At 41.9% G+C, this 27,408-nt stretch overlaps 4 protein-coding genes across 6 annotated transcripts; 2 read left to right on the top strand and 2 right to left on the bottom strand.

The window, feature by feature from the left end:
• Nucleotides 1–6,112: 6,112 nt before the first annotated feature.
• On the top strand, nt 6,113–9,140 carry LOC113749179 (protein pxr1-like). Of its 2 annotated transcripts, none has more exons than XM_027292854.1 (4): nt 6,113–6,408; nt 6,502–6,624; nt 6,714–6,784; nt 8,609–9,140. In XM_027292854.1, exons 1-4 carry the CDS (start codon nt 6,202–6,204, stop codon nt 8,922–8,924), a joined length of 717 nt encoding a protein of 238 aa, XP_027148655.1. In that variant the 5' UTR covers nt 6,113–6,201; the 3' UTR covers nt 8,925–9,140. The 2 variants fall into 2 exon arrangements, with proteins under 2 accessions (XP_027148655.1, XP_027148654.1); XM_027292853.1 differs by having other exon boundaries at nt 6,496–6,624.
• Nucleotides 9,141–13,288: 4,148 nt separating this feature from the next.
• LOC113749764 lies at nt 13,289–15,452 on the top strand. The gene is made up of 4 exons (XM_027293602.1): nt 13,289–13,856; nt 14,167–14,235; nt 14,440–14,514; nt 14,673–15,452. Exons 1-4 carry the CDS (start codon nt 13,428–13,430, stop codon nt 15,165–15,167), a joined length of 1,068 nt encoding a protein of 355 aa, XP_027149403.1. The 5' UTR covers nt 13,289–13,427; the 3' UTR covers nt 15,168–15,452.
• A 2,863-nt stretch (nt 15,453–18,315) lies between these two features.
• LOC113749763 (tubulin beta-1 chain) lies at nt 18,316–22,151 on the bottom strand. Its single transcript, XM_027293601.1, has 3 exons — nt 21,533–22,151; nt 19,336–19,605; nt 18,316–19,218 (listed from the first exon to the last, which is right to left on the bottom strand). The coding sequence occupies exons 1-3, from the start codon at nt 21,930–21,932 to the stop codon at nt 18,542–18,544; spliced, it is 1,347 nt and encodes a 448-aa protein (XP_027149402.1). The 5' UTR covers nt 21,933–22,151; the 3' UTR covers nt 18,316–18,541.
• A 1,172-nt stretch (nt 22,152–23,323) lies between these two features.
• Nucleotides 23,324–27,407, bottom strand: LOC113749174 (BRISC and BRCA1-A complex member 2). 2 transcript variants are annotated; one of them, XM_027292848.1, is made up of 13 exons: nt 27,191–27,407; nt 27,020–27,107; nt 26,766–26,934; nt 26,560–26,638; nt 25,649–25,684; nt 25,471–25,569; nt 24,921–25,051; nt 24,733–24,781; nt 24,548–24,637; nt 24,407–24,460; nt 24,113–24,178; nt 23,773–23,870; nt 23,324–23,646 (listed from the first exon to the last, which is right to left on the bottom strand). In XM_027292848.1, the coding sequence occupies exons 1-13, from the start codon at nt 27,266–27,268 to the stop codon at nt 23,577–23,579; spliced, it is 1,107 nt and encodes a 368-aa protein (XP_027148649.1). In that variant the 5' UTR covers nt 27,269–27,407; the 3' UTR covers nt 23,324–23,576. The 2 variants fall into 2 exon arrangements, with proteins under 2 accessions (XP_027148649.1, XP_027148647.1); XM_027292846.1 differs by having other exon boundaries at nt 26,560–26,650; nt 27,191–27,406.
• Nucleotide 27,408: the final 1 nt, after the last annotated feature.

The raw sequence follows: 27,408 nt of genomic DNA, 5'->3' as shown, positions 1-27,408 counted from the left end.
TGGTCCGATACGACCACAGGACACTGGGGAGTTCCTCCACCCAAGATGACCCAGCTCGGTGTAGTCGGGTCCTGAGACCATGTAGAAGAGTCCGGTTGAAGTTTTCTGCTTGACCATTGGCCTGGGGGTGGCCTACCGAAGTGAAGTGTTGTTTGATGCCGAGGTTCTCGCACCAAGTCTTGAACGGGTTCTCGGCAAACTGTCTCCCATTGTCCGAGATGATGACCCGCGGTATGCCGAAGCGGCAGATAATGCACTTCCAAAAGAATTTTTGAATGGCCAGCCCTGAGATGGTCCGAAGTGGCTCGGTCTCGACCCACTTGGTGAAGTAATCCACAGCGGTTACTAAGAATGTATAACCCCCAACGGCTTTGGGGAAGGGACCTATGATGTCTGTCCCCCATTGCTCAAACGGCCAGGGTGAAGTGATGGGGACCATGAAGTTTGAAGGCTGGTGGCGCTCGGGTGCGTGGACTTGGCAGGAAGGGCAGCCGAGAACGAGGTCCTGGGAGTCTTGCCGAAGTGATGGCCAGAAATATCCCAGGAGCATAGCTTTCTTAGCTAGCATCCTGTGGCCGATGTGAGCCCCACATAGGCCCTCGTGGATCTCGTGGAGGACCTCGCGTCCTGCCTCGGGGGTGACACACCTCAACCATGGGCCGAGGTAGGAGCGCTTATATAGTTCTCCATCGCGGAGTGCATACCGCGCGGCTTTGCGTTGTATCTTCCTTGCTTCAGCTCGGTCTTCGGGAAGGACTCCTTGACCCAAGAAAAGGATGAACGGGGTCATCCAAGTTTCTTCAGAGTGCACGGGGCAGGCCACCTCTTCCACGTACCCTGGTTCACTCAGGACCTCCACCAAGACGGTTTTGTTGAGGTCAGAGAATGAAGTGGAAGCCAGCCGGGATAAGGCGTCGGCTCGCTTATTCTGGGACCGAGGGATCCTTTGGATTTCGAATGACTTGAAGTACGCGGTGAGTTGGTGAACTTTGGAGAGGTACCGTTGCATGGTCTCATCCTTGGCCTCGTACTCACCAATAACTTGGCGTACCACGAGTTGGGAGTCACTGCGGACGTGGATTTGCTGGGCGCCGAGCTTGCGGGCTAGCTGGAGTCCAGCGATTAGAGCCTCGTACTCGGCTTCATTGTTGGTGGCCGGGAAGTCAAAGCGGAGGGCGTAAGAGCAAACCTCCCCCTGAGGTCCTTCCAGGAGCAGTCCGGCTCCGCAGCCGTCTCCATTAGAGGATCCATCGACATACAATGTCCACAGGGATGAGGTGGACACCTCGGGTAAGGCTGAGGTGGACTCTGGACCTTCCGTGAAGGTGAGCTCAGCAAGGAAGTCAGCTAAAGCTTGAGCTTTTATGGCGGTGCGTGGCTCGTAGGACAAGTCATATTCTCCCAATTCGACAGCCCACTTGGTGAGGCGACCAGAAGTTCGGGTCGCACCAATATTTGCCGAATGGGCTGGTCGGTCCTGACCGAGATGGGATGGGCTAAGAAGTAGGGTTTCAACCGCCGAGCTGCGTGGACGAGCCCCAGCACAAGTTTTTCCACTTGCGTGTATCGGGTCTCCGGCCCGCGGAGGGCTCGGCTGACGTAGTAGACCGGCACTTGGGTGCCCTCATCTCGGATGAGCACAGCGCTGACAGCCTCGTCGGCTGCGGAGAGGTAGAGGTAGAGCTTCTCCTCGGGCCGAGGTGAAGCGAGTGTTGGTAGGTGATGCAAGTACTGCTTCAGCTGGTCGAAAGCAGCCTGACACTCCTCAGTCCAGGCGAACTGGTCAGCATTCTTCAGCACCTTAAAGAAAGGCAGAGCTTTCTCGGCTGATTGGGACAGGAAGCGATTCAGCGCGGCCAGGCGTCCATTCAGCCGTTGGACTTCTCGGATGTTCCGAGGTGGGGACATGTCCTGAATGGCTTTCACTTTGTCGGGGTTGGCCTCGATTCCCCGGTGGGAAACCAGATACCCCAAGAATTTTCCCGAGGTGACGCCGAAGACGCACTTCTTGGGATTCAGCTTCATCCTCGAGTCTCGCAGGACACCAAAGACTTCCCTCACGTCTGACAGAAAGGATGAAGTGGCGAGGCTTTTAACGAGGATGTCATCCACATAGGCCTCCACATTGCGGCCGATCTGATTCTGGAAGAGTCGGTTGATCAGCCTTTGGTAGGTCGCCCCGGCGTTCTTTAGCCCGAAGGGCATGGTAGTGTAACAATAAGTACCTCGTTCGGTGTAGAACGCCGTTTTCTCTTGGTCCTCCTCACTCATTCCTATTTGATGATACCCTTTGAAGGCATCTAGGAAGCAGAGGATTTCATACCCCATCGCCGCGTCGACGAGGGCGTCTATCCTTGGCAGAGGATAGCAATCTTTGGGGCAGGCCTTGTTGAGGTCGGTGAAGTCGACACACATTCTCCATCCCCCGGTGTCCTTTTTTACCATGACTGGATTGGACAGCCAGGTGGGATATTGGACCTCGTGGATCATCTTGGCCGGCAAGAGCTTGTCGACCTCATCCGATATGGCTTGGCTACGTTCGGGGCCGAAGTGCCTTCGTTTCTGTCGCACAGGTCGGGCCTGCGGGTCAACGTTGAGTTGGTGAGTCATGAGCTCGGGTGGCACTCCGACCACTTCATCCGCGGACCACGCGAAGACGTCTCGGTGGTCTTTGATCAGGGAGATCATTTCTTCTTTCAGGGGTGAGGGTAGTCCAGCCCCTACTTGGACCACTTGGTCAGGTTTCGCTTCATCCACTACCACCAGTTCCACCTCATCCCCGGGCTCCAGCCTGTTGGGCTCTTCTGCCTTCCGAGGGTCGATGCAGTCTATGGAGAGGACCGCTGGCCTCTTTTCTTCTGACCTCGGTGAGGGCCGGGGGGTGACTGCTGCTTGAATGGTGGCGAGGTAGCATTCCCGGGCGGCGCCCACATCGCTGCTTACCTCGGCCACCCCCGCAGAGGTTGGAAATTTAAAGCTCAGGTGGTAGGTGGAGTATACGGCTCTCAAGGCATTGAGCGTGGGCCGGCCTATCAGCATATTGTAGGGGGAGTCTGCTTTGACCACCGCAAAACTGACAGGCACAGTTCGGCAGCGTGGATGACGCCCGATTGTTACCACCAGGGTCAACATGCCTTCCGGGTGGACGACGTGTCCCCCGAATCCCACGAGGGGAGTCCTGACAGGAGTGAGTTGCTCCTTGGTCAGTTTCAAACTTTCGAAAGTCCGGTAGTACAAGACGTCTACCGAGCTTCCGGGGTCTACGTAGACCTTTTTGACTACGTAGTTGTTGGTGAGGACTTCAATCACAAGAGCTTCATGATTGCTGGAGGCCGCAGGAACGGGGTCAGCGGGACCGTAGGTGATGACCTCGGACAGCCGAGAGCTCGGCTCGGCCACCTCCATCTCGGCCTGGCGGTAGGTCCGCTTCCGGGAGTTCTGGCTGTCTCCTCCCGTTGGTCCTCCCGCGATGGTGTTGATCACCCCGGCGATGTTGGGGCCGTAGCCCGGTGAGCCATCGCGTGGGGGCTGCTTGTCCTCCCTACGGTTTTCGGGACCTCGGCAATGCATGTTCGTGTCCCGTCGGTCGTCGCGGCGAGGGCCTCGGTTCTCCCGGTGGGAGACGCTTCGGTTGAAGCCTCCATCCTTGCGGACGAATTGCTTCAGGTATCCTTGCCGGATCAAATTTTCGATTTCCCGCTTTAGGTCGTTGCAGTCTTCAGTCTCGTGCCCTACATCACGGTGGTAGGCACAGTAGAGGTTCGAGTTCCTCTTATCTCTCCTCCCCGGAATTTCGGGAGGGTTGCGGCCGAGGTGATTCTGCCTCATCACAGCCAGGACGTGGGTCCGGCTCGAATTGAGGGGCGTCAGCTCGGCGTCCGAGGTGGACAATCTGCCTTTCACGATCCGGTCGAAGACACTTCGGCGGTCTCGGGGTTGGTTTGAAGTGCCACTTGGGCCTGGTTCACCTCGGCCAGTGTCTTTCCTCCTCCGGGGATCTTGCCCCGTACGAGATGCTTGGGCTTCTCGCTTCATGCGATTTACATCTTCGCTTCGGATTCCCTGGTCCACTCTTTCCCAGAGCTCCCGGAGTGTACGGGGGTACTGCCGATGGATTTCGGTGTTAAAGATCCCTGCTACTAACCCGTTGGTGAAGGCAGCAATAGTTACTTGCTCGTTCTGGTCAGGTATCTGTACATTCTCCTCGTTGAACCTTTGGGCGTACGAGCGAAGTGACTCGCCCTGACCCTGTTGCAGGTTCAAGAGGTAAGCTGAAGTCTTTGTTATTGGTCGAGACGACACAAAGCGGTGGATGAACCGGTCTATCAGCTCATCCAGGGAGGAAATGCTCCCCGGTTCTAAACTCCAGAACCACTTCCGGGCGGTCCCGTGCAGGAAGATGGGGAAAGCCCGACAGATCACGGCGTCGGGGACGCAGTAGAGTCGGAATGCGGAGATGAAGGCGCGAAGGTGATCCTCGGGGTCACCTCGGCCGTCGTAGGTGTGCAAATTTGGAAGCTTAAAGTTTGGGGGCACCATCTCCCCATTGATGTCATCAGTGAAGGGCGGAGCCCTCATGTAGTCAGAAGCTAGGCCTCCGGGACGCCGAGGTGGGTCCTCGGCTCGTTTTCCCAGTAGTCCCCGAGAAAATGCTCGGGAGATGGAGGCAATCTTGGAGGTTGCCTTGGATGAGACTCGCCTGGAGGTGCTCCGAGATAGACGCCCATCTTCGGAGTCCTCGCCTGAGGGCACTTCAGGGGACTTCGTTGGTCTCCTCTTGGAAGACTCGGCTTTTTCTTTTCCCTGCCTCTTGAGGTACCTTCCTAGTTCCTCAAAGATGTTGGGGTTGTCCGTGACAAACTCGGCCATCTTGGCGATGGCCTCCTCATTGTTGGGCTGGGTCCTTTGGGACCCATGTTCCTCAGAGATACGATCTTGCTGGGCTCCGGATGTCTGCCCAGCCCCAGTTGAGGGAACTCTTCCGCTTCTGGAGCGCGTGGATCTCATTTTAGCAGTAATCTCGTTCCCACAGACGGCGCCAATTGAAGAGGTGATTTTTGGTGGATATGTAAGCCGACCTGAATCAGTCCTCTCTGAGAGGAGGTGAGGTGAATTCGTGTGTCCGAAGTCGACCTCCTTGTCCGAAGTGAATGGCGGGGCTTCTCCCCTGGTATCACTCCGACGATTAAGTTAGTATGAGAACGAGAAAATGCTAGAGTATGAGCAAATGAACAGTGTATGCTTACTTGTTGGAGTGTGTGGGGTATTTATAGAGCGAGAGTGGAGGGCAGGACGGAGGTCTTATGTCGGTGGGACCCATGCCCTGCCATTACGGCTCTGTTCCCTGTCAGGGGGCCTGACTCTGACACTGTAGCCGCCTGGACAGGGTGACGAGGAGTCCTTTGCAGTAGTCATTAAGTGCGACAGTGCTTTTCAGATAAAGCACTGATCCCGGATGATGTCAGGTGACTTGCCTCATCCGCGTGCGGCTGAGGTGGAGGTGCCGAGGTCACCTACACGGTAGACTAGGGATCCGGCCGAGCTTAAGGGATATGCCCGAGGCACGGGTGAGCTCTGATGTCGGACGAGGTGAGGTCACCTCGGACATGCGGGGCGGCCGAGGTGAGCATCCTCAGACACCTTTGTCCAACAGATCAGAAAGGAGGAATTAAGTGCCTATTGAAGAAGTTTATGGGATGAAATAATTGGAGTTAAAGTTCACAGAGGTTTAATGCATTTTTAACGAGTTTTTTCTTTTGCTCGTTAAAAATTTGAATTTTATAAATAAATAAATCAAATTACATAAATTTGGGCCACGGTGAGAAGCTTGTGTGGACTCGGTGTGAGGCTTCATCAAGGTCACGCCTATTGGAAATAGAAGTGCTTGTTTAGACTAACTTGAAATGCCCAAGTACTACTGCTCGGAAAGAAAGTTGAGCTTTCAGTACTTGCCATGATGTCATTCATCATAGACTAATGGGCCTGTTGGACTGCCTTGGGCCACTAATTTCCAGTTTGTAGAGCTGCAAATCAACCCGACCCGTGAGAGAAATTACAAGAATTAACCGGGCGCTCCCGTTCTTGAATTTGGAATCCACCCAACCAAAAGAAAACCCCCTCGCTTCACCTGGTCAAGCATTCCCTTCTCAGGCATCAAGCTAACCGGCAAAATATCCCTCTGGCAGTAATTATTGGGCGAAAATGCCATCCGAGGATGCAAAAACAGTGAAGAAGGAGAGGGTTAAAGACGAAGATGAAGAGACTTTGGATTCCCTTAAGAAGAAAAAGCCCAACAATGCCACCCAAAAAGAAGCCAAAGCCAGAACTAAGAGAGTGAAGAAAGAAGAAGCAGATGAAGATTTTGAGCAGAGCCCTCCGAAGAAAAGCTCAAACAAGTCCTCTGATAAGGTTGATTTTCAGTACACATATTTGTTGGTGTTCTTTTTTGTCTCGATCTTTTTTTCCTCCTAATAGTGTGGGTTATTTTGTTCAAAGGTGCAGAAAAGGAGGAAGAAAGAGGACGAGACAAAGAAGAAGGAGGCTAAAGAAACTGAGCAAACAGCTAAGAAAAGAGAAAAGAAAGTTTATGATTTGCCTGGTCAGAGGAGAGAACCTCCGGAGGAGGTACTTTTTTTTTTCCTTTTATATGAAAATACATGTTTATGTTTTGGGGTATTTTGTAGCACTGACCAAAATAATCTTTTCATTTGCAGAGAGACCCATTAAGGATTTTCTACGAGACTTTATATAAGCAAGTACCAAACAGTGAAATGGCAGCAATCTGGTATGGATATATCCCCCTCAAAGCTTCTCTGTAATTTTTTTTTTTTTTTTTTAATACCTTTGTTAGTAGTTTGTTCCAAAAAGATTTAGGCCGTCGTGTTTGTTGCAACTACAACTTCAAGAATGGCAGCTGGAGAGCTGTCATGGCTAACGATTCTACTTGTCTTAATGCAGGTCTAAAGGAATTGTCATGAACTCTTTAATTGTCTTTTGTAGCTCTTATTGTCTGTTTGGTGTACACTGCCTCTATTCCTTGGTCTCTAAATTAACACCTAAAAGGAAAAAGATATAGCTAGTACGTGTAAATTGTGATAAGAAAGGAGAGGGCGATATGCTTTTAGAGGTCTGTTTTAAATCCAGGCAAGCTAAATCATTTATCTCCTAGCAAGATTACAAGTTAAATTTCCAGTAATGACAATTGCCTGATAGTGGCTCTGCCTTGCATTTTCGGCCAAATTAAACTGGGATGGTCTGGGAATAATTGATGAACCATCTCTTGCTATCGAAGAGAGACAACTTAGAATAGCATCGTTCATGGAAGATTTCAGAGCTTTTTACAACAAACTCAAGTGATAATTGTTATGTTATGAAGTTGGTCTACCTATTGATATTTTCTGCTCTCTGCTTGAGACTCCATTTGTGTACACTCTGTTATACAAATTGTGAATAGATGGCTTGATGCACTTGTACATTATGCAGAAGGATGATTTTGTAGTTTTGATTTAAAAATGACCACTAGCAAAATGTCAGGCATGATGATGATTTTGTTATGGTTTAGACATGAGGATCAGCAGCATTATGGAGCATTTTTTATGCCCCATCCAAATAGCCTTATTAAGTGAGCAGCTTATTGAGTTATAGGCCATCTAGGAAAAGTTTATTGAGTCAGCCAAGCAGTGATTTTTTGTTTGGTTAGCGTTCACCAATAGATAAAATAACTCAGGGTTCATTTAGCAGAAAAAATTTTGCTCAATATTACCGGGGGAAAAAGGAAAGAAGAAAGGAAGAGGACCAACCTTGTTTAGATTGAGAAAGCTACTTGCCTTTTTGTCCTTTGTAGTATTTGTTCAGGTAGTGCAATGTCTGTTCCCCCATTATTTGTATATGCCTGGTTTTTCATGAAATCTAAGTTGGAAATCTCATCATTGGAAAAATTTGAGCAAGAAAAGGCTCTTGTTTGTTAGGAGTTGAGAGCAATTCGTCACTTTTTATATTAGATATTCCGAGGAGGTTCTGGTAACTTGAAGGAACTAATGTCTTGTAAATGCATATTTTTACTATGCATTTATGAGAGGTACAGTTTTCTGATATGCTCAGTATAGGGATTAAACTTCTGCGTCGTATAGTTTGTACTTGATGGAGTTGTATTCTTGATTTTGTCTTTAATTAGTGATTGATGAGTTTTGGATGCGATCATTACGTGTCCACCATTTGAAAGTTTTTGGCTTTGAAGTGTGATATGTGATACACTAGGAATGTGTTGGTGTGAAATATGATCAGCTAGGAGTGTCTTGGTGCTTGCAGCAAACATGCTTCTTAGACACATTTTTGAGATTAGGCACCATCTCTGATTACCTGATAAAAGCAAAGTTGAATCTCTTTATTGTACTTTAATCTTTAAGCATGTTGTTTAGCATTTTATCATATAGAGGTGAAAGTTATAGCGGACTTAACTGAATACATATTTACACTAGAATTAACAGATGTTCTATGTATCAGTAATTGTTCAATATGCTAAGCCACCTCTGTCTTTCCAGCCGCCATGTGGTCTAAACTTTGATTGATTGACTGATAGGCTTGTTCTATATCATTTATGTAATTCCAGGATGATGGAATCTGGTCTGCTTCAAAAGGAGGCGGCGAAGAAGATTTTTGAGAAGAAACAGAAAAAGGCTCCGCAACAAAAAGTCAAGTCACCTGTGAAAGCTGTTGGTACCGTCAAGAGCAAAGTTGATTCTGTTACCATCAAGAGGAAAACATCATCTGCAGTTTCAACCCAGAAAAAGAGGACACTGGATTCCAAAGTTGTGTCAAAGCAGTCAAAGAAATGCAAGATTGCTGATTCGTCCTCAGAAAGTGGATCAGACGATGACGATTTTATTCTGAAAGCTAAAAATTCGAAAAAACAGAAAGCTGGTTAAGTACATTAGTGGTTGGTTATATCATTAGGGATTATCGCGTCTCAATTTTCTTCCAGGATTGCTTCTGGAGTGTCGTTTAATTCAAATTGCTGAGTCTTTAGATGTTGGTCAAATCTTGGGCAAAAACCTTTAGCGGACGCTAAACTATTTTGCTGATACGTTTTTAGTCACTCCAGTATTTTTTTAGTATTTGAATAGGGTCACTGAACTCTTAAATTAGTCTATTTATTTATGGCCATTCCTTCAAATGTTGCTGTTAATGCTAATAAAACGAGTTCCATGTGTAATTCACATGCCAAAAAAACAAGGGTAATTTCACCCAACCAAAAAACAAGGGCAACAAATTTTATTAACTGCTAATCTATTCAAGTTGTACATTTTTTGCCACTAAAAGATTTTTTGTTTGACATTACCCATTCAATTTAGGGAATTGGTATAATAGTTGCAATGGTATCGGTTTTTTCTCTTAAGATCTTTGTTTTTCACTTGATTCAAAACTTTGATCTCTTTAAGTTTTTTCTTTTTTTATTTAGAGTTTTAGATTTTTCAATAGTACAAAAAATAAAATTTAGAATCCATAAGAGTTGTCTTAGTAGATTCTGATTTATAAGTTTTGACAAAGTATTTAAATCATATAATGAAGTTCTTTGAATTACTTATAGAAGCCCTGAAACTAAATAGAAATAGTAGATTCAATGACAAAATTTGAATGAAGACTGCTAATAAACTACTTTTGCTGAGCTTGAGTGACCAACTTCAAATAAAAAATAATTGAGTGGCTAAAAATATATTATTTGTATAGTTCAGTGATATTTTAATTTTTTTTTATCTTCTGTAGTTGGACGAATTTACTTAGGATTTTTGCATGTATGATGCACATGCAACTCAATCCGTTAGAATTAACATTGAATTTGGACGGAATGACCACTAACATATACATTTACAAGTTGAGTGGCTATTTTAAATCAAAAAATAATTGAGTGGATATGAGTTTATCAAGAAAATAGATTAGTAGTCGTCGGAGTTTTTTGCCCTTAAAATCTAGGCAGCACATGCACCACTTTTTAGAGTTTCATCCATAAATGGGCTATAGAATTAAGAAGTGCAAATTTGTTGTTCCGAATATTACTTGTCCATTTAAAGGAAGAAGTTACGGTGGACTAAGACTTTTTTTTTTTTTTTTGTCATCACAGAGGTGTCTGGTCAAGACTCGAAGGCGGTCCGACTAATCCCCTGCGCCCAAGTACACCGCCACCCCAAGAGCACCGGGAGTTAAGTGGGATTCGACCACTTGACCTTGAAGTTCAGCCCAAGACCAGATGGTCTTGCCCCGGGGCGTGGACTAAGACTTGTTGGGAATTAGTTTCTATATTGTGATTACACCCCTTACAAAAGCTAGCCTCACCCAAAAATAAATAAATAAATAAACATGAAAAGAAAGTGTTTGCCCAAAAAGAATAGGTGAGGAATTAATATTTTATCTGCACCACCACCACCACCTAGTCAACACGACCAATGAGGTTAGTTTAATTCTGTGTGCCCTTAATTTGCATACCCCTTCTTCGCTCTTGCAGCTTTGCTTGTGTTTCTCGTTTTTAGTTTTGCTTATTTTATTATGTGGGGCTTTCTTGATTTTCTTGTTTTCTTGCATGCGGTCCAAATATAACATACATCTTTTTATCGGTTTGCTTAATCTTGCATTAATATTTTGCCTGCTTCGGAAGGGTTGAAGCAGGATTTAAACGACTCGATATAAAGGAAGAATGTTTTTGTGATGATACATTCTTTATTGCTGCCTAGAGTTAGTTTAGAGTTTCTTTGAACTAAACTAATAAATTGACCTGCTTTCTTCTAAAATTAGGAGTGAGAGAAGATTCTAACTCATCAAAGGACTTTCAATTTGCTGTTGAAAGAGACCAAGGAACCGAATTTGCAGCAGGTAAGTCCCTTTTTGTTGATTCATTCTCCCTAATCAGAAAAGTTAAATTTTCAATCATTCACAAATGGAAATCTTTTGTAACTGGGTAAGAACCCAAAAGCAAGTTCCAATTAAAGCGGAAATTGAGTTTAGTCCAATGTTTGAATTGGGTGATAAAGCACCATCAGCCAAAATAGAAGCTCATGGTCAAAAAAATCAAGAGCTGAAAGTTGCCGGTGAAGAAGCATCAGCAAACGTAAAACTTGAACAGAATTGTCCAGTGCTGCAATTTGGCTTTGAACCATCATCAACCGGTGGACTAGAAACTCATGATCAAAGTCAAGAGTTGCAATGTGGTGGGATTGTACCATCATCGACAAGATCATCTAAATCAAGAGTTGTTATGTACAGATGAAGTATTGGAAAGTCTGGAAATTGATCAAGATGAAGGGCTGCCTTATGGCGATGAACCGTCATCATCAGCCAAATTGGAAGCTGATCAAACTGAACGACGTCCGTCATAACACAACAGGGCAAAGCCTGATCAATATCAACATCAAGACTTCCCTCATTTTGTGGTTGGTTTCAATTTACTTGCGATGTTGTGATAGATAAGTTTCATTCCCTTCAACCTTTGATGGATCCGAGTCTTGTGGAGAATAATCCAATGAATATGAGGATTTCGAGTTTAATTACTTTGCACCATTTAATTGAAGGATTCTTGTTCAGGTGGATGTGATGTGGGTTCTTATTCAATTTTTTGCACCCTTACTACTTAAAATGGGGTAATTGCGTGGTTTTTGCAAGTGATCATGGTACCATATCACGAACAACTAGTAGATATGTGCTTTAGAGTTATTTACTACTATATGTTTTCTGTCGTTTCATTGTTTCAAAAAAGAAAAAAATTGTTAATTTTAGTGTCACAGACAATCTAGGAGACATACCTAAAATAGAGGGTGCATAGCCTAAAATCTAGGGATAAGAAAATATACTAGATACCTAATTCTAGTCAAACCCAAATACATTTTGTGGTTAAAAATTACCATAATCTCCAAAATCGCAACATCTTTGATTATGCCTTTTTCCTATGTATTATTTAACATTACTTGTTTGAATTGGTTGATAGTTTTCGTCGGGAAGGAAAAGGAGGGGGAAAAATGGTCAATATGTACCCAAGGTGAAGATGAAAAACAAATAGAGGCAAAGGCATGTTTGATCTGCCAATAGATATTAGCACTAGGCTTCATTTAAACCGTGCAACGGCCTGCGATAAGTTTTTAAGGCTTTCGACTCGCATTGCAGGAAAAGTGCAGGAACTATCACAAAATTAGCGTTTTGTAAATTGTGATGTGACATATTGTATGAAACAATTGGACAATTGGTTGATCTCGAAATACTTAGGTAAAACTTTAACCGAATTGAGTTGAATACTTAATTAACAAATAGGGGTATTCGAGATTGAACTCGAACTCATCGAGTACCTTTTACTGAATTCAAGCTAGAACTTGAAATCTAGCTGAATGAAGCATGCTTGATTAAATTAAAACAAATCTAATTGAAAAGTTTTCACTAATCAATGTGCAATTACAAAGTTAACACACTTGAACTAGTATTAAAATGGTAAAAAAAAATTAGCCATGTCTAAATGGAAGTAGTAACTCCATCAATAAAAAATTAAAAACTCAAAACTAAAAATTCATAAATATAAAAAATGAAAGTAGAAATTAAAAATAAAAAAATACTTGATTAGGCTCGTGAGTATAGAATTTTAAAACTTGACGTCAACTCAATTTGCTGCTCGATGTGCTCAATCTTGAACTCGAATTTGATAAACTCTCGAGTCGAGTCGATTATTTTTTAAGTTCGGTATTGAGCTACTGACGTAATAATCGGAAAATCAAAATCCAAAAACAATTCAAGTGTCTTTAAAAGTAAAACATCTGTGGAAATACCACACAAAAATATAGGAAATAGTTGGGGGGCAAACTAAAAAACTAATTTATTTATTTCGATAATCATCAAAACATTATGCAAGTACACAAAATCGGCAGATATCTAAGTGGTTTGATTAGTCCTCAGTTACTTGCACATCAAGCACTCGGAAGAGAAGCATTTTGCAGTAAGTTTCCAGTTTCTCATCCAATAGAAACTGGAGTCAGATTCCAATCCAGGTCCATGTCGAATTGTTAAAATGTTTGCTAAACTATAAAATACCAAAAAAGAAGAAGAAAAGAAAAAAAAGGGTGAGTACTCACTCACTCACAAGAAGCGTTGTGTCCCAACACGCTTTTTGTAGCAAACGTGTAAACCCTAGAGCAAACCCATCATCCCTGGACGAACGACACGTGGCGACAGCCAGCTAGTCCTACACTCCCGTGGATTTTCACCTCTGCTTAAAAGATCCCACTTCCCCTCCAGGAAACAATTCGCCCCTGCCCTCTGCAAATAAAAATCTCTCTGAAAACCAAGGTCTAATCCTTTCCTTTTTATGCCCCTTTCTGTTTTTTCTTCTAAAAAAAAATTTATCTTGTTTAATACTCATTATTGATAAAGCGTGAGAATTAGGAAAAAGGAGAAGAAGAATGGAAGAGAGTATTGCAGAGGCGGAGGGCATTCGGTCTCTGTTCAACGAGGACGAGATTGAAGTTTGTGAAATACTGTTGAATTTAGGAAATCTAGTTGTAGAGTCCGAGTTAAGGCTTCGAACTACTACTCCTCCTCTGAAACCGCCATTCCTGGTGAGATGGGGTACTCAGAAAAGATTGATTTGCCGCCGCGGTGGTACGAGGAGGGGATCTTCTACCACTAGCCTTTCTCCTCCTCCTGATAATCCCGCAACCACCCTTTCGAAGTCTTCTTCCCCATTGCAGTCCCTGCAAAACAACACGATTAGTCAACCAGAAGTCAAAGTTGTTGGCTCTACAAGCCCAGATACGCCGCTCTCTTTCCCGGCTAATGCTAGTTCTGAATCCGATGACAAGTCTTCCCGCCGCAAAAAATCCAAGAAGAGGGTAAGTTTCTTTCCTTTTTTCTTGTTAATCTTCTTTTATCCCACTAGTTGTACGTATATGCCGTTTGATTCATGGGTTTTTGTTTTCTCGGAGTTTTAAGACGTGGATTGTCTCTGCAAATTTGTTTCCTCCCTTCCTTATGTTTCTGACCTTTGACGTAAACCCCTGTTACAGGGCTCTGTTTTTGCTTATCCAGTTAGTTTAATTGCTTTACTTTTTTACTACTATTTTTTTTTCTCTCTCCCTTTGGTTCGAACACTACTATGTTTTATTAACAGTGATTTTACCTACTGCTATTCTTTCGTTTCAGGCGTTGTTGACGGAGCAGTTGAGAAAGAGCATGGAGGGATTGGCTGAAAGCAGAGAAGTGCTAATAAAGGTTAGCCTTTTTTTTTTTTCCTGTACTAAATTCATTTGTCTTCGTTTTTGTTCTGCCTCATTCCTTAGGTTTCACACATTAGAGCGCACTATGTAGTATGAAATACTTACTGTTTCTTGTTCTATTTCGATTCGATGGTAATGGTCTTCCCAGCGGAGAATTGACAGACTCCGTTTTTCTACTTTGGTGAATTTAATTTAACAGGAGATACAGAACGTGAAAAGTTACTATAACGAGCTGTTGGCTTACAATAAGAAGTTGAAAGCAAAGAAACAACAGGTACGTACGGCTTTTTTTAAAGCCCCCTTTCACTTTTCTGATAACGATGACGTTAGATTTTCTCTACTGTACCATAACCTTTTCTCTCCAGTTTCCACCCTGTAGCACTACTATTCATCGTCTTAATAATTGTAATCATCCATCTTTGCTTTATACAGGTGCTGTCTACCAGTACTCATCGTACAAGAGAGGAGCCCAATTTGGAATTGGGCAAAAGCTTCAATCCTGGATTTAATTGCGTCCGAAGTTACCATGTTCTTGCGAACCCCGATCAGAATCAATTCAATGGGGAACAAATGGCTGCAGAGTCAATAATAAGACCAGCGCTGTTCCACCCATATGGTAATGGCCAAGTGCAAGTTAGACCAAGCTCGTTCTCGTCCAGTACCGGATTGGGTGAGGTCAATGCCGTGGGCCCACCAGACATTTCTAATCTCAGAGCTGCTGCTAGTGCTACTCCTGAGGGTACTTACGGCGTGGCCTCATCTCAGCCTTTGAATTATTGCAGGGCTTTTGCTGATGATAACAGGACCAAAGCTGCAGAAGCTAGGAGGAACAGAAAGATGATAAACCAACAGAAAACCGTGCTGAGACTCAAATTGAAGGGTATTTCTACGACGGTGATGATGAAGCCACCATTAAGCAGAAGATGATTTTGGCATTTTTCTAATTTTGCACTCTGGTTTTTAGTATTAATCAATAACTATCTGATCTAGGAGATGATTTGTTCAAGGAGCCTTGAATGTGTTGGCATGGTTAATTAAGTCGGTTTGTCCACAAGTGTAGATAAGAGAATCATTGTTGAGGCCTCTATTTGATTTTATTTTTTTTCGTTTTTTGGCAATGCCAGACGGGTCTTACGAATTTTCTTTCAACTCCTTACTGGATTTCCTTAAAAGTTTAATGCGGTATGTTTCCTTCACCAACTTCTTTTGTTGGTATTTGCTATTACTATATGGGTTTGGAGTAAAAAGCTAGAAGCAATGGCCTGATTTGAACATGCCTATCCATTTTGTAAAGCATTGGTCAAAACAGAAGTAGACGAATTATGCAAAGACATTTAAACCAAATTGGAGCACATGATGATGGTGCCAGTAATAAGGAATGCAAAAGAAAGGTGAATCTACTTGCTAGAGATTGGTTTGTTGAATACTTCAATTTGGTTAGTTTGCCTCTCTTATTTTGGTAAACAACCACACGATCCAAAGCCCAAGTCCTCCAAGTAAGTGTTTGGATGGTGGACTGTTTGAAATAATTTTTTTTTTTTTCAGAAAAACAAGTACTATAACACTTTTTGATGATATATATATATATATATATATATATGTGTGAGATAAAAAAGTGATTCAAAAATCTGTTGATGATGCAAGTAAATAAAATTTTTGTAAATAATTCACCATCCAAACAAATAAATCCTAAAGGAGATTATGCTTCTTGTACAATAATGTACTAAGCAAGATTTCAACTTTCAACCTACCTCGTACACAAGACAAGAGAGATTTAAAGGGATTCTCGCTTGTCATTGCACCAAGACCCAGTGAATTTTAAGAAGAAATATACGAGGTGTGTTAATGCGCGCCTCCGGTCCTCCTCCCGCTCCCCTTAAGGTAGCGGAGGACGGTACAGGGGGATGTTGTGGATTGTTAAAAAATGAATAAATAAATAAATAAAAGGTTTACATAGCTTTTGACTTCAAGCAAATATGTTTCGCTGTCCGGCTTTGCTGCAGCAATAAGTTTTTTTTTTTTTTTGGTATGCAAACATCTATGGGCCGTGTTGGGCTACAGATCTTTGGTCCATTATCCAGTGGCTGGAGTTGGCGGATTAACTAAAAATTTTACATGTAGCCCAAAGTGGGTATCTTTCGCTCAAAATGAAAAACCACCAACTCCACCTAGGGTTTCGCAGTCGCTCGGCAGGTGTATATAAGAAAGAATCTTCGACTACTTTCATTCGGGAGGAGTGTTGAAGCTCTATCCGTCTCTCTCACAATTCTCTTCCTTGTGCCTCCTCCTCCTTCTCTTCCTTGCCCCAATACCCCCGCTAATTCCTGACTTATTTTATTGCCAGGTTGCAGAAGACTGTAGTGTGTTTCCTTTTTTTTTTTTCAGTCTATGTTTTATTTAATAGCTAGTGAAAGAGGGTGATGCACATGACGATAATTAATTATCTGGGATAATGAGAAGCTTGTTGCTGGGGATATCCGAAGCCAAGCAATGATTATTCCTCCTACTACTTCCATGACTCTGATGCATCACCACCACCTTCACCCTTCCTGTTTGTTTTCAGTATAGTTCCACATTTCCGGCGACTAATTTCGTCTCAATATCCTTTTTTACGCCGTATTAAATTAAATTAATTTGACAGCTTTTTTTTTCAGTTGGTTTCCTTAAACAATTTTGCAGTATTATAATTGAGAGAATAAACAAATTGAGACTTGTGTCGTGCAAGGGTGTGAAGTGGGGCGTGGTTGTAGTTGTTAAACAATCTGCTAAGCGGCCAGGTTAAATCATTCATTTTTGCAGAAGATAATTATTATGGTCTTTCATATAATCATATTGCCTGTCGAGCTACCTTTAGCAGCAGACACCCAGCATCTGCCGATTAATGAATCTATATATATAATGGTTCAAAAGTCTTCCCCGTGAAAACAATAATGGATCTGTTTGAATTGTAAATTATTAGAGATATTTTTACTGTAGCATTTTTTGTGATGTGGTGTATGTGAGACAAAAAGGTAATTGGGAAGGTAAAAAGATGTATTGAAAATTATAATGATGATGTAAGCAAATAAATTTGGGGAAATAAAGCCCAATCGAAACAAACCCAATGACGCCAGAGATTTCATTCATTGCCTGCCAAGCTACATTCTCGAATTTCACAGAAAACAATAAATGGTGGTAGTACTGATTCCTGGACCATTTAAAGTTGTTCACACCAAACATCTCTCTCTGCAATATTTCCCTCATTTCCACTGGCTGGATTTGTAACTTAGGGTCTGTTTGGTTGGAAGTAAAATGTTTTCCTTGGTAAAATATTTTCCGTGGAAGTAATTTTTCATGAAAATCATTTCCCTTTCATCATTTTCAGGTGTTTGGTTAGTTTATTGAAAATATTTTCTTACTTCATTTTTCTGGTGTTTGTTTAACTTTTGAAATATTTTCACTTTTATCTCTATCTTTACTTTCTACACATTATAACTACATACTTCTTCCCATGCAAAATAAGAAAATTTATCTCATTGTTTAACTTTAAAAAATCTTGGAGAAATGTATATATGAATAAAAAATATCTCCTTAAGCAATAAACAAATTGCTGGCCATTTAGTGTCAAATATCAATCACATGCAATGCTTATTGTGACATATATCTTGCACTCTCACTGCTGAAAGTTTCTCTAGAAAAGAATGTCCCTATTATACATAATTAATTACTAGCATAGGATGAGCAGGATGAGGTTTTTTTTTATTTTGAATATACTAGGGGAGGGTTGGGTGGGTACGGGGGAGGGAGTGTAAGGAAGAGATCTTGGGTTCGAGTCCTCCTGTTTACACTAAAAAAAAAAAAAAAAAAAAACCATACTACAAAATGTTTTCAGTAAGTTTGGAACATACTACAGGCGGGATGCATGCATTTCGGAAAACAACTTCAGTAAGTTTGGAAGGGAAGTTGTTTTCCATAAGATGAGTGAAAATATTTTATATAGGAAAATGTTTTCAGTAACTTTTGTGCAACCAAACACTGGAAATTAGGAAAATATTTTCCTGGAAAACATTTTCACCCGAAACAAACGGACCCTTAATGGGCATACTGAACGACGCAAATTATATGCAAATATGACAAGCGACGAAAAGGTTCTTCAATCAAAACAACGGAAACTAAAAAAAAATAACGACAAATACATATCCTGAAGAGATTCAGGAAAATGGAAAAAAACACATATGCAGACAGAAGCAAGCATCGTCCACTCAACAGCAGCAGATAAACAAGGCCTTTCACACTCTCTCGTGATATGATCTCATCTGCTCTTAGTTTTCATACGCCTCGTCGGCACCATCGTCATACTCTTCCTCGTCCTCTGCAGTGGCATCCTGGTACTGCTGATATTCTGCCACCAAATCATTCATGTTGCTCTCAGCTTCTGTGAATTCCATTTCATCCATTCCTTCTCCAGTGTACCAGTGCAAGAAGGCTTTGCGCCTGAACATGGCAGTGAACTGCTCGCTCACTCTCCTGAACATCTCTTGGATTGAGGTAGAATTTCCGACAAAAGTAGATGCCATCTTTAACCCAGTAGGAGGAATATCACAAACACTTGACTTGACATTATTTGGGATCCACTCTACAAAGTACGATGAATTCTTGTTCTGCACATTGATCATCTGTTCATCCACCTCTTTGGTGCTCATCTTCCCTCTGAACATTGCGGATGCAGTGAGGTAGCGCCCATGTCGCGGATCAGCTGCACACATCATGTTCTTGGCATCCCACATTTGCTGAGTGAGCTCTGGCACAGTGAGAGATATGTATTGCTGCGATCCACGGGAAGTAAGTGGCGCAAATCCCACCATGAAAAAGTGAAGACGAGGGAAAGGAATCAGGTTCACAGCCAGCTTCCGCAGGTCTGAGTTGAGCTGACCTGGGAATCTCAAGCAGCAGGTAACCCCACTCATAGTTGCCGAAATCAAATGGTTCAAATCACCAACTACAAGCAAACAAGAAACGACCTTATCATTCACTTAGTAGCAAAGCTTTGGCCTATGCAGCAGAGAAAGGAATTAATTATTAAACTGTTAATGCCAGCAATGAACGATTCACTTACAGCTTGGAGTGCTAAGCTTCAAGGTCCTGAAACAAATGTCATAAAGTGCTTCATTGTCAAGGACCATGCATTCATCTGCATTCTCCACCAACTGATGCACTGAGAGGGTGGCATTATAGGGTTCTACAACAGTGTCAGAAACCTTTGGTGAGGGGAAAACTGAGAAAGTGAGCATCATTCTGTCTGGATATTCTTCTCTTATCTTGGAAATCAATAGGGTTCCCATTCCAGAGCCAGTGCCTCCTCCAAGTGAGTGACACACTTGAAATCCTGGCCCCCAACAGAAAACAAGGGAAACTGTTAACCAAAGCCCATCCATATCACAAGTTCCATGACAATTGGTGAGGGCAAAATAGTCCCCCCACCCTCCCATCTTGGTCGATCACAAAAATGTAATCCCTCGAGCCGAAAGGGCACTAATGCATCGAATATTACCTCAATCTCAGCCATTCAATTACAGTATCCAGCAAGTATATCAGCCAGACAGCAACAATATTTTTAAAAGATTAGCTGGTAAGACCTTTTTTTCCCCCACATGAAGCACCTTCCTTTTGTTCATGCTTCTGTAAAGACAGCTAAACCTAGAACTGAACTTTCATTCGAGTTAAGTTGACAAAAAACTATCAGACCTCAGGCAAAAATCCTGTAGATCTAGGGTAGAATATTGAAATGGCTCCAGGATGACTACCATTGCTATACAAACTTGGTAAAATCTCTTGTCAAGGCATCTGCTTTGTACGGTTAGGGAATTTATGGCAGAAAGCGTCGGTCGATCCATATTACTTCTGAAGGAATTGCAATTATAAATGAAACCAGAAGGTCAAGTTTGAACAATGGAATAACTAATTGTAGCATGGAGATATTTGTCCTAATGACTTGTAAGCAGCCCCAGTTAAGACAAAAAGTGGGCCCCTCCAATAGAGTACGATAGCAAGCGGCAAAATAAAAATACCGTGGAAAATGGTCAAACCGCAAGAAATTATGCAAAATCTCTCCTTAGAACCCGATCCAAGACAAAAGAACACAAGTTAAATACTTTAAATTAGCATTATTGCTAGCAGAAGAAATTTTAAACCCCAGATCATGACAAGGATGAGTAAACTTTTGAGCATCTCCCCCACCTCCAAGGGCACCATTCAAAAAAAAAATCTTTAATTTACAACTGGACTGAGCCCACTTCTCTTCACTGGTAGATAGGACAGCAACAAAACGTAGTACTACAAAATCTCATCTCCAAAGATAGCTAACAACTTTGGCGCCTTTTCGCACCTACTTTATCTCCCAGAAAAAGGCGATCCTACAGATCCAGAAATACCTCAGATATTCCACCAGCCCATTCAAAAACGCGAGGACTGTTGGCTGATCCTTTTCCTAGAACATTTAAAGTGTACGATGCAACTAAATTTGTTTACATCCAAAAGTCAGAGGTGCGCACACGACATAAAACGTATACTCTACACCATCAAACGTATACTTTAAATTAGCATTATTGCTAGCAGAAGAAATTTTAAACCCCAGATCATGACAAGGATGAGTAAACTTTTGAGCATCTCCCCCACCTCCAAGGGCACCATTCAAAAAAAAAATCTTTAATTTACAACTGGACTGAGCCCACTTCTCTTCACTGGTAGATAGGACAGCAACAAAACGTAGTACTACAAAATCTCATCTCCAAAGATAGCTAACAACTTTGGCGCCTTTTCGCACCTACTTTATCTCCCAGAAAAAGGCGATCCTACAGATCCAGAAATACCTCAGATATTCCACCAGCCCATTCAAAAACGCGAGGACTGTTGGCTGATCCTTTTCCTAGAACATTTAAAGTGTACGATGCAACTAAATTTGTTTACATCCAAAAGTCAGAGGTGCGCACACGACATAAAACGTATACTCTACACCATCAATTCGTCCTATCGATGACCGGCTCTATCATCAAACAAATACCATATCAGAAAACATCACAACCACGCAATCATTTTCTGTAGATTCAAAGCAGCAAAATAAGAACACCGCGTAAGTTAATGTTGATACAGCTTGTCAATCAAGCCTACCCAGAAATATTTGAGAAAGAGAGAGAGGGAGAGAATCACGTAGAGAACACCAAACACCTCGATTGCCATTTGACAAAATGAGCAGAAGAGGTGAAAAGAAATCAAAAAAAAGAAAAATGAATGAAAGAAGGGTGGGAGAAAGAAACCTTGCAAGCAGTCACAATTTTCGGCTTCTTTACGCACGACGTCGAGAACGGCATCGATCAACTCAGCACCCTCAGTGTAATGTCCTTTAGCCCAGTTATTACCGGCACCAGACTGACCAAAGACGAAGTTGTCGGGCCTGAAGATCTGGCCGTAAGGGCCGGATCTGATGCTGTCCATGGTGCCGGGCTCGAGATCCATGAGGACAGCCCGAGGAACATAACGGCCACCGGAAGCCTCATTGAAATAGACATTGATGCGTTCCAGTTGAAGATCATTGGAGCCATCTCCCCTGTAACGGCCGGTTGGATCAACCCCGTGTTCGTCGCAGATTACTTCCCAGAATTTGGAACCAATTTGATTCCCGCATTGACCTCCTTGAATGTGCAAGATTTCCCTCATTTTTTTTCCTTAATTTTGGATGGGAGAAAATTGAAAATGTAGTAGGAGGAGGGAGAAGTTTTTTCTTTTTTTCCCTTTTTCTCCTGGGACGAGGAGGATGAAGACGAGGGGGGGAAGATATTTGTAGCAGCAGCAGTAGTAGAATAGAAATTTATATAATAGTATGATGTTGGGATGGGGGAAGAGGGAGATGGAGCCAAGAGGAGAGAGACCGACAGAAGGGGGGGAGGGAGGAGGGGTTAATGAATCAGCAATGGTGAATATAATTGTGTGTTGCTAATGGTGATAAAACACTACTACCGCTCCAGTACGTAGAATAAAAATATCATAGTGTTAAAATTGGGCGAGGTGAGAAAAACAAACATAATCGGTAAAAAAAAATGGAATGGTTGTGGTAGATGGGGTGAGAGGAGCAGGACGGAAGGGGGAGGGAAGAGGGAGGGTCACGATCATGGTCATGTGTGACAGCGGGAATACAGACAGCATAACCGCTACACACAGTCACACACAAGGTCCGGGGAGGGCCCCACGTGGTCTCCCCCAACCCCCTCAGTCATCAGGTAATTGCTACTCTACTCCTATTAATTGGGCTACACATTTATTTCGGGCCAGCACCAGCAGCAGCTAAGCTATGCGTCTCTGCTTATAACTTTGGTTATTACACTAATTATGTTGTTTGTGGAGCACTTATTATGTTGCTACTAGTATTAATTGCTACTTATTATGTTGCTACTAGTATTAATTGCTACTTATTATGTTGTTTGTTATTCTTGAAAATTTTCACTTTGTTTACAAATGGAGTAATCACTTTCCGGAAAATGTTTCCAAAATTGATAAATCACGTATCACTATTACAATTCCATACATTTTATTCATCCAATTAAATACGTTGTTTGGATATAAATTTGTTTGAAAAATTATTTAAAATAATACTATAATACTTTTATAATGTGATGCATGTAAAATAAAAATGTGATTAAAAATTATATTTAAAATGTAAACTATTTAATAGTATTTACAAAAAATTTTCTCAAATTATACTACCCAAATAACATCTTTCGACCAAAATAAATAAATACATTATCAATTGGACGGCACATTTATCTACGATTTTCTTAGACAACTAACCTTTCTAGGGCGGTCAACTCTAAGGCACATTTCTAGAAATATTATTGTTAAATTCAAAAAATATTTCAAATATGGTGTTCTGCATAATTGTTTTCTCCACTTAAATTTACCAGAATGAGTGAAAAAAATTAATTTTTTTTTAATGCACCAGCACGGTCACCGCTGTGAAATCGAGTCAGTCGTTGCATCCACGACAGACATGTCAATGCTCACGAGGGCGTACAAATGAAGCGATTGTAAGTTTGATCAGCGGCAACAATGAATTGATACAAATGAGGAGAGACGAATTCTATAAATACTATACCAAATGCATCAATTCAATCCGCACTAACCCCATTTCTCTCCTCCCTCGCTCTCTCCCGCTTTATATACAAATCATGGAGCTGCAACGATCAATAACTACATTGAGAGATGACAAAATGAAATGTACCACCCCAGGAAAGCATAAACCAAAGCGGAAAAAAGGCTAAGACAGATTTTACAGAATCCTAGTCAAGAGTGCTTGAAGAAATGGCACTAACGCTGTTGAAGCATGGTTTCATTGCAATACCTCTTGAAGTTCAGAGATTCTTCCACCAGAAAGTCACTGAAAAGTAACTTATGAGATTAGCACCTCTTCACGGGCCACCATTTCAATCAACTTGTGAGATCGTTCAGAAAAAGCAAAAAACTTTCAGTACCATGTTTTAGTAGCAAGGAAAAAGTAACTTACAATATCCGCTCAGCCATTTCAGGCGTTTCCCACCTCGGACTCCATGGGTAATCGTTCATGATAGGTGATTTTATGGGCACATTATGAGAGTTAAAATGCTGCGCAAAGACAAACAAGGAGATACATCAGACACATTTAAATTTTGAACTTGATATATAGCAAATGCAGAGAAAGAAAAGAGCAGGGTAAGCAGCTACGTCAGTTGGTTTGTACTTTATCACAAATCACACTTTAATCCCCAGTAGCATATGCCATAGATTTTTTGAATAAATGCAAGTTCCACGGAATGCAAAACTGCCCGATAATGGTCATTCTCTCAATAAAAATAATTGGTCAGTACCTGAGAGCTTTGAAGCACCAAAACTGGTTGTTGCTTTGGGAACTGAAGTGGGATGGAAATGTGAACCTACATGACAAAAGAGGCCCGTAAGATATCCAGAAATGCTTTCGTCTGCTTATCCACAGGAGAATGGAGGCCGATCTAATTCTCATTCTGTTCCATGTCATATTCTAGCACTATTTGTTTCAGTTATAACTGTTGATCCTTCAAATTCACACATACTTCAGTGTTTTAACTTCTGTAAGATCCCAATAGTTACTAAGAAGCACATATAACTATAGAACATCATCCTACCAGAAAAGCAAATGTCCCAGAGGAAGCTAGAAATGACACCTTCCTGCAAAACACCTGGAATATAAAGAAAAGAGATGTTTAGGCTTAATGCACGAAGCTAACAAACAAAAATTGCATTACCCCAATGCAAAAAGTGCTCACTGGGTCAGCTTCAATGGGCCGTCCAAAATGAGGAGCTAATGCAGTAATAAACTTTCTTCTAACTTCAACTAAAGCTACGGCCTCTCTAATCTGTAGCATCGTACCAATCAAAATCAAATATTAGCATTAAAGGTGACCAGGTAAAAGATGGTCCATGGAAAGCTAGCATGTTACAAGCAGGTAACCTGATTTTCAAGCATCTCTTCTAAAGTGGGCAGATATTCAGCCATGCACCTATTGCCATAATATAGTATTTTAGACAACAAAGTAAGTCTAAGGTTTTGATAATATCTGAAAAAGGAAAAGAGAAGGAAAAAGAATTGACACGACAAAAAGCTTTGTGAAAACAAAATAATATTGATTGATAACGTACATCCCATCCAACCATGCAGGCAGCCTCGACTCTTCAACAGAAAACCAAGATTTCAGCTCTGGAGAAGAAACTAACTTCAGTCTCGGTGCTGATGGTGTGGTTGAATATTTTCTACCTACAGGATAGATAACCTGCAGGTGTCAATGCAGGGTGAGCCAAACTAAATTCAGCAAGAAGGAAGCGGCACAACTGAGGTTAGGCATTTAACCAGATAATTTTTGCTCGCAGCCATGACAAAATTCACAAAAATAAATAAATCAATCAATCAATCAAAAGGAGGAGGAGGAGAGAGAGAGAGTCAAACCAAGTCTATATATCTCTCTACTTGAATATTAAGTATTAGTAGAAGTATCAAGCAGTGTCTAAGAATTATGCACTGTTTAATTCTTCTATTCGTACTTGAATAATGCATACTATTCCTTTCATTTTTTCTTTGGGTGGAGGGGGAACTACCGTCTTTAAGTGATGTGATGATTTCTAGTGCTCATATTAGAAAATAATGGCATGGATGGACAAGTATGTTTGCAGAGCCATATTATCACAAACTTGCCTGCAAGTATATCTTCTGCTGATGTCGCCAGGTGGATCCCAAAACCATTTTATTTAAATCCATGTCCAATAAAGGTACAGCAAATTTAACCTCTTCAGGCTGCAATAATCCTAATTATCAGGAGAAATACTCGTTAAAAAATGAGAACTATCAACAATTCCCCTCAGCTTTTAGTTACCTTGTCAAGACCAGAACTCATCAACATTTCAATTCCCTGCAACAAAAAGATGAAGCTCTCTGTAAGATACAGTCAACAAACCACAATTCAATCGTCCCAAGTGATTAGATGACCAACAGAAAGTCGTTGTTTCCTTACGTTTGGGAGTTTAGGAAAAGATTTTCAAGGGAAAAAACAGAAAGTCTAATGTCTAGAACTACCTGAGATATTAAAGTGTAACAGGATGACCTGTTTCCAACAGCGGACTGGCAAGTACCACAAAACAACCCTTCCTGGGGAGAGGACAACAGAAAGAACTGCCTAATACTATTTAATAGGCTGAAGAGCAAAGGGAGAGATCTATTAAAGCATGGGTTTGCTTCTGATCCACTAGCTGTTGAGACAGTAGTTAACAAAGGCAGTGATCAGCAAATAGTCCATGAGCATGATCAGCCACGGTAGGACTAAGAGATGGTTTACACTATAATGGCAAGAAGTACAGGGCCGCTGAGAGGTAAATGTCTCACTAGTTATAAACTTCTTCCAACCAAAATTTATGTGCAAGCTGAAAGCACCTGTAGCAAGAGTCGTCCATTCTACATAACATTACTCGTATTGTTCCAATCAGCTGAACATTAATTATCTAACAAGAGTCTAAGCAAGGCGTAAGTTCAGTATGAACTCTAGTAAGATATCCACAGAAGTGCAAACAACTATTGTCCTCCAAGAGACCACCACTGGAAATAACTATCACCAACCAAAGAATACACTGAAATTCAGGAAAACAGTATACTCCTATCCTACTAAGAGCTACAGCACCTTCTTCCACCCTCTCATAGGTCCTTAAACATAAAATGGAACCAAAATACCCAGTAAAATACAGAACCAGCATCTCTTTCCACAACTTGATAAGAAAATTAATCAAAACCCACCTCTCTTGATAACATTGTGTTGATTTCAAACTTCAATCTTTCATCATCGACCTCTGCAACGCGTTTCTTTTGGTAATCCCTATATAAATCCCTAAAAAAAACAAACCAATAAGTACTCAGCAGACCAAACAACTAGGCAAAAACTTCTTCAACAAACCTAACAATCTTAGCTAATAGCAAAAGTTAAAAAACAAAGATTCCCGAACCTAAGCTCCAGAACGAGAGTCAAAAGTCGAGTGGGGTCTTTACTATTCCAATCAGTGAGAGCATTTTTGGAATCAATGGTACCACGATATGGCCAAAAATGCTCATCTTCAGGTCCGAAAATCACATCGGGCTTGGCCAGCGGATAAATCGCATTATATATTATATCCCCTAATAGAAACCAAAGCGTCAAAATTGAAAGAAAACCAAAGGAAAATTTCAGTAGAATCAGAAAAAAAAATCACAGAATACTAACATCTGACGTATTCAAGGCAAAAAGGGATGACTAAGGTAAAGTGATCGAGGAGGCTAGAGTTCATGCATCCAGACCACATCTGCTCCACCTGAAGATTAGACATTTATGTAGTAGTACAATTTTTCCATGCTTTCGAGGTATCACACACAATCAATGGATTAAACGTTTTACCTTGATGGAGAAGGGGCAGTGAGCAAGGAGGTGAGTGAGCTGAGTGGATATAAGAGGAGGGATCCTATCGCTCACCATGATTGCCCTGTCCAACCACCTCCGATGGTTCAGGCCTCGACCGGGTGTCCAACTCCGGCGACCGATTCCAGAATGGTAGTCCAAATCTGCTCTTTTTTACGAACTCTCTCTTTCTCCTGTTTTACTTTACTTTTCACTAA

The sequence above is a fragment of the Coffea eugenioides genome, chromosome 10, assembly GCF_003713205.1.
Source record: "Coffea eugenioides isolate CCC68of chromosome 10, Ceug_1.0, whole genome shotgun sequence".
Taxonomy (NCBI): domain Eukaryota; kingdom Viridiplantae; phylum Streptophyta; class Magnoliopsida; order Gentianales; family Rubiaceae; genus Coffea; species Coffea eugenioides.
Note: the sequence above shows the minus strand (reverse complement) of the source record. Positions and strands in the feature narration are given on the sequence as shown.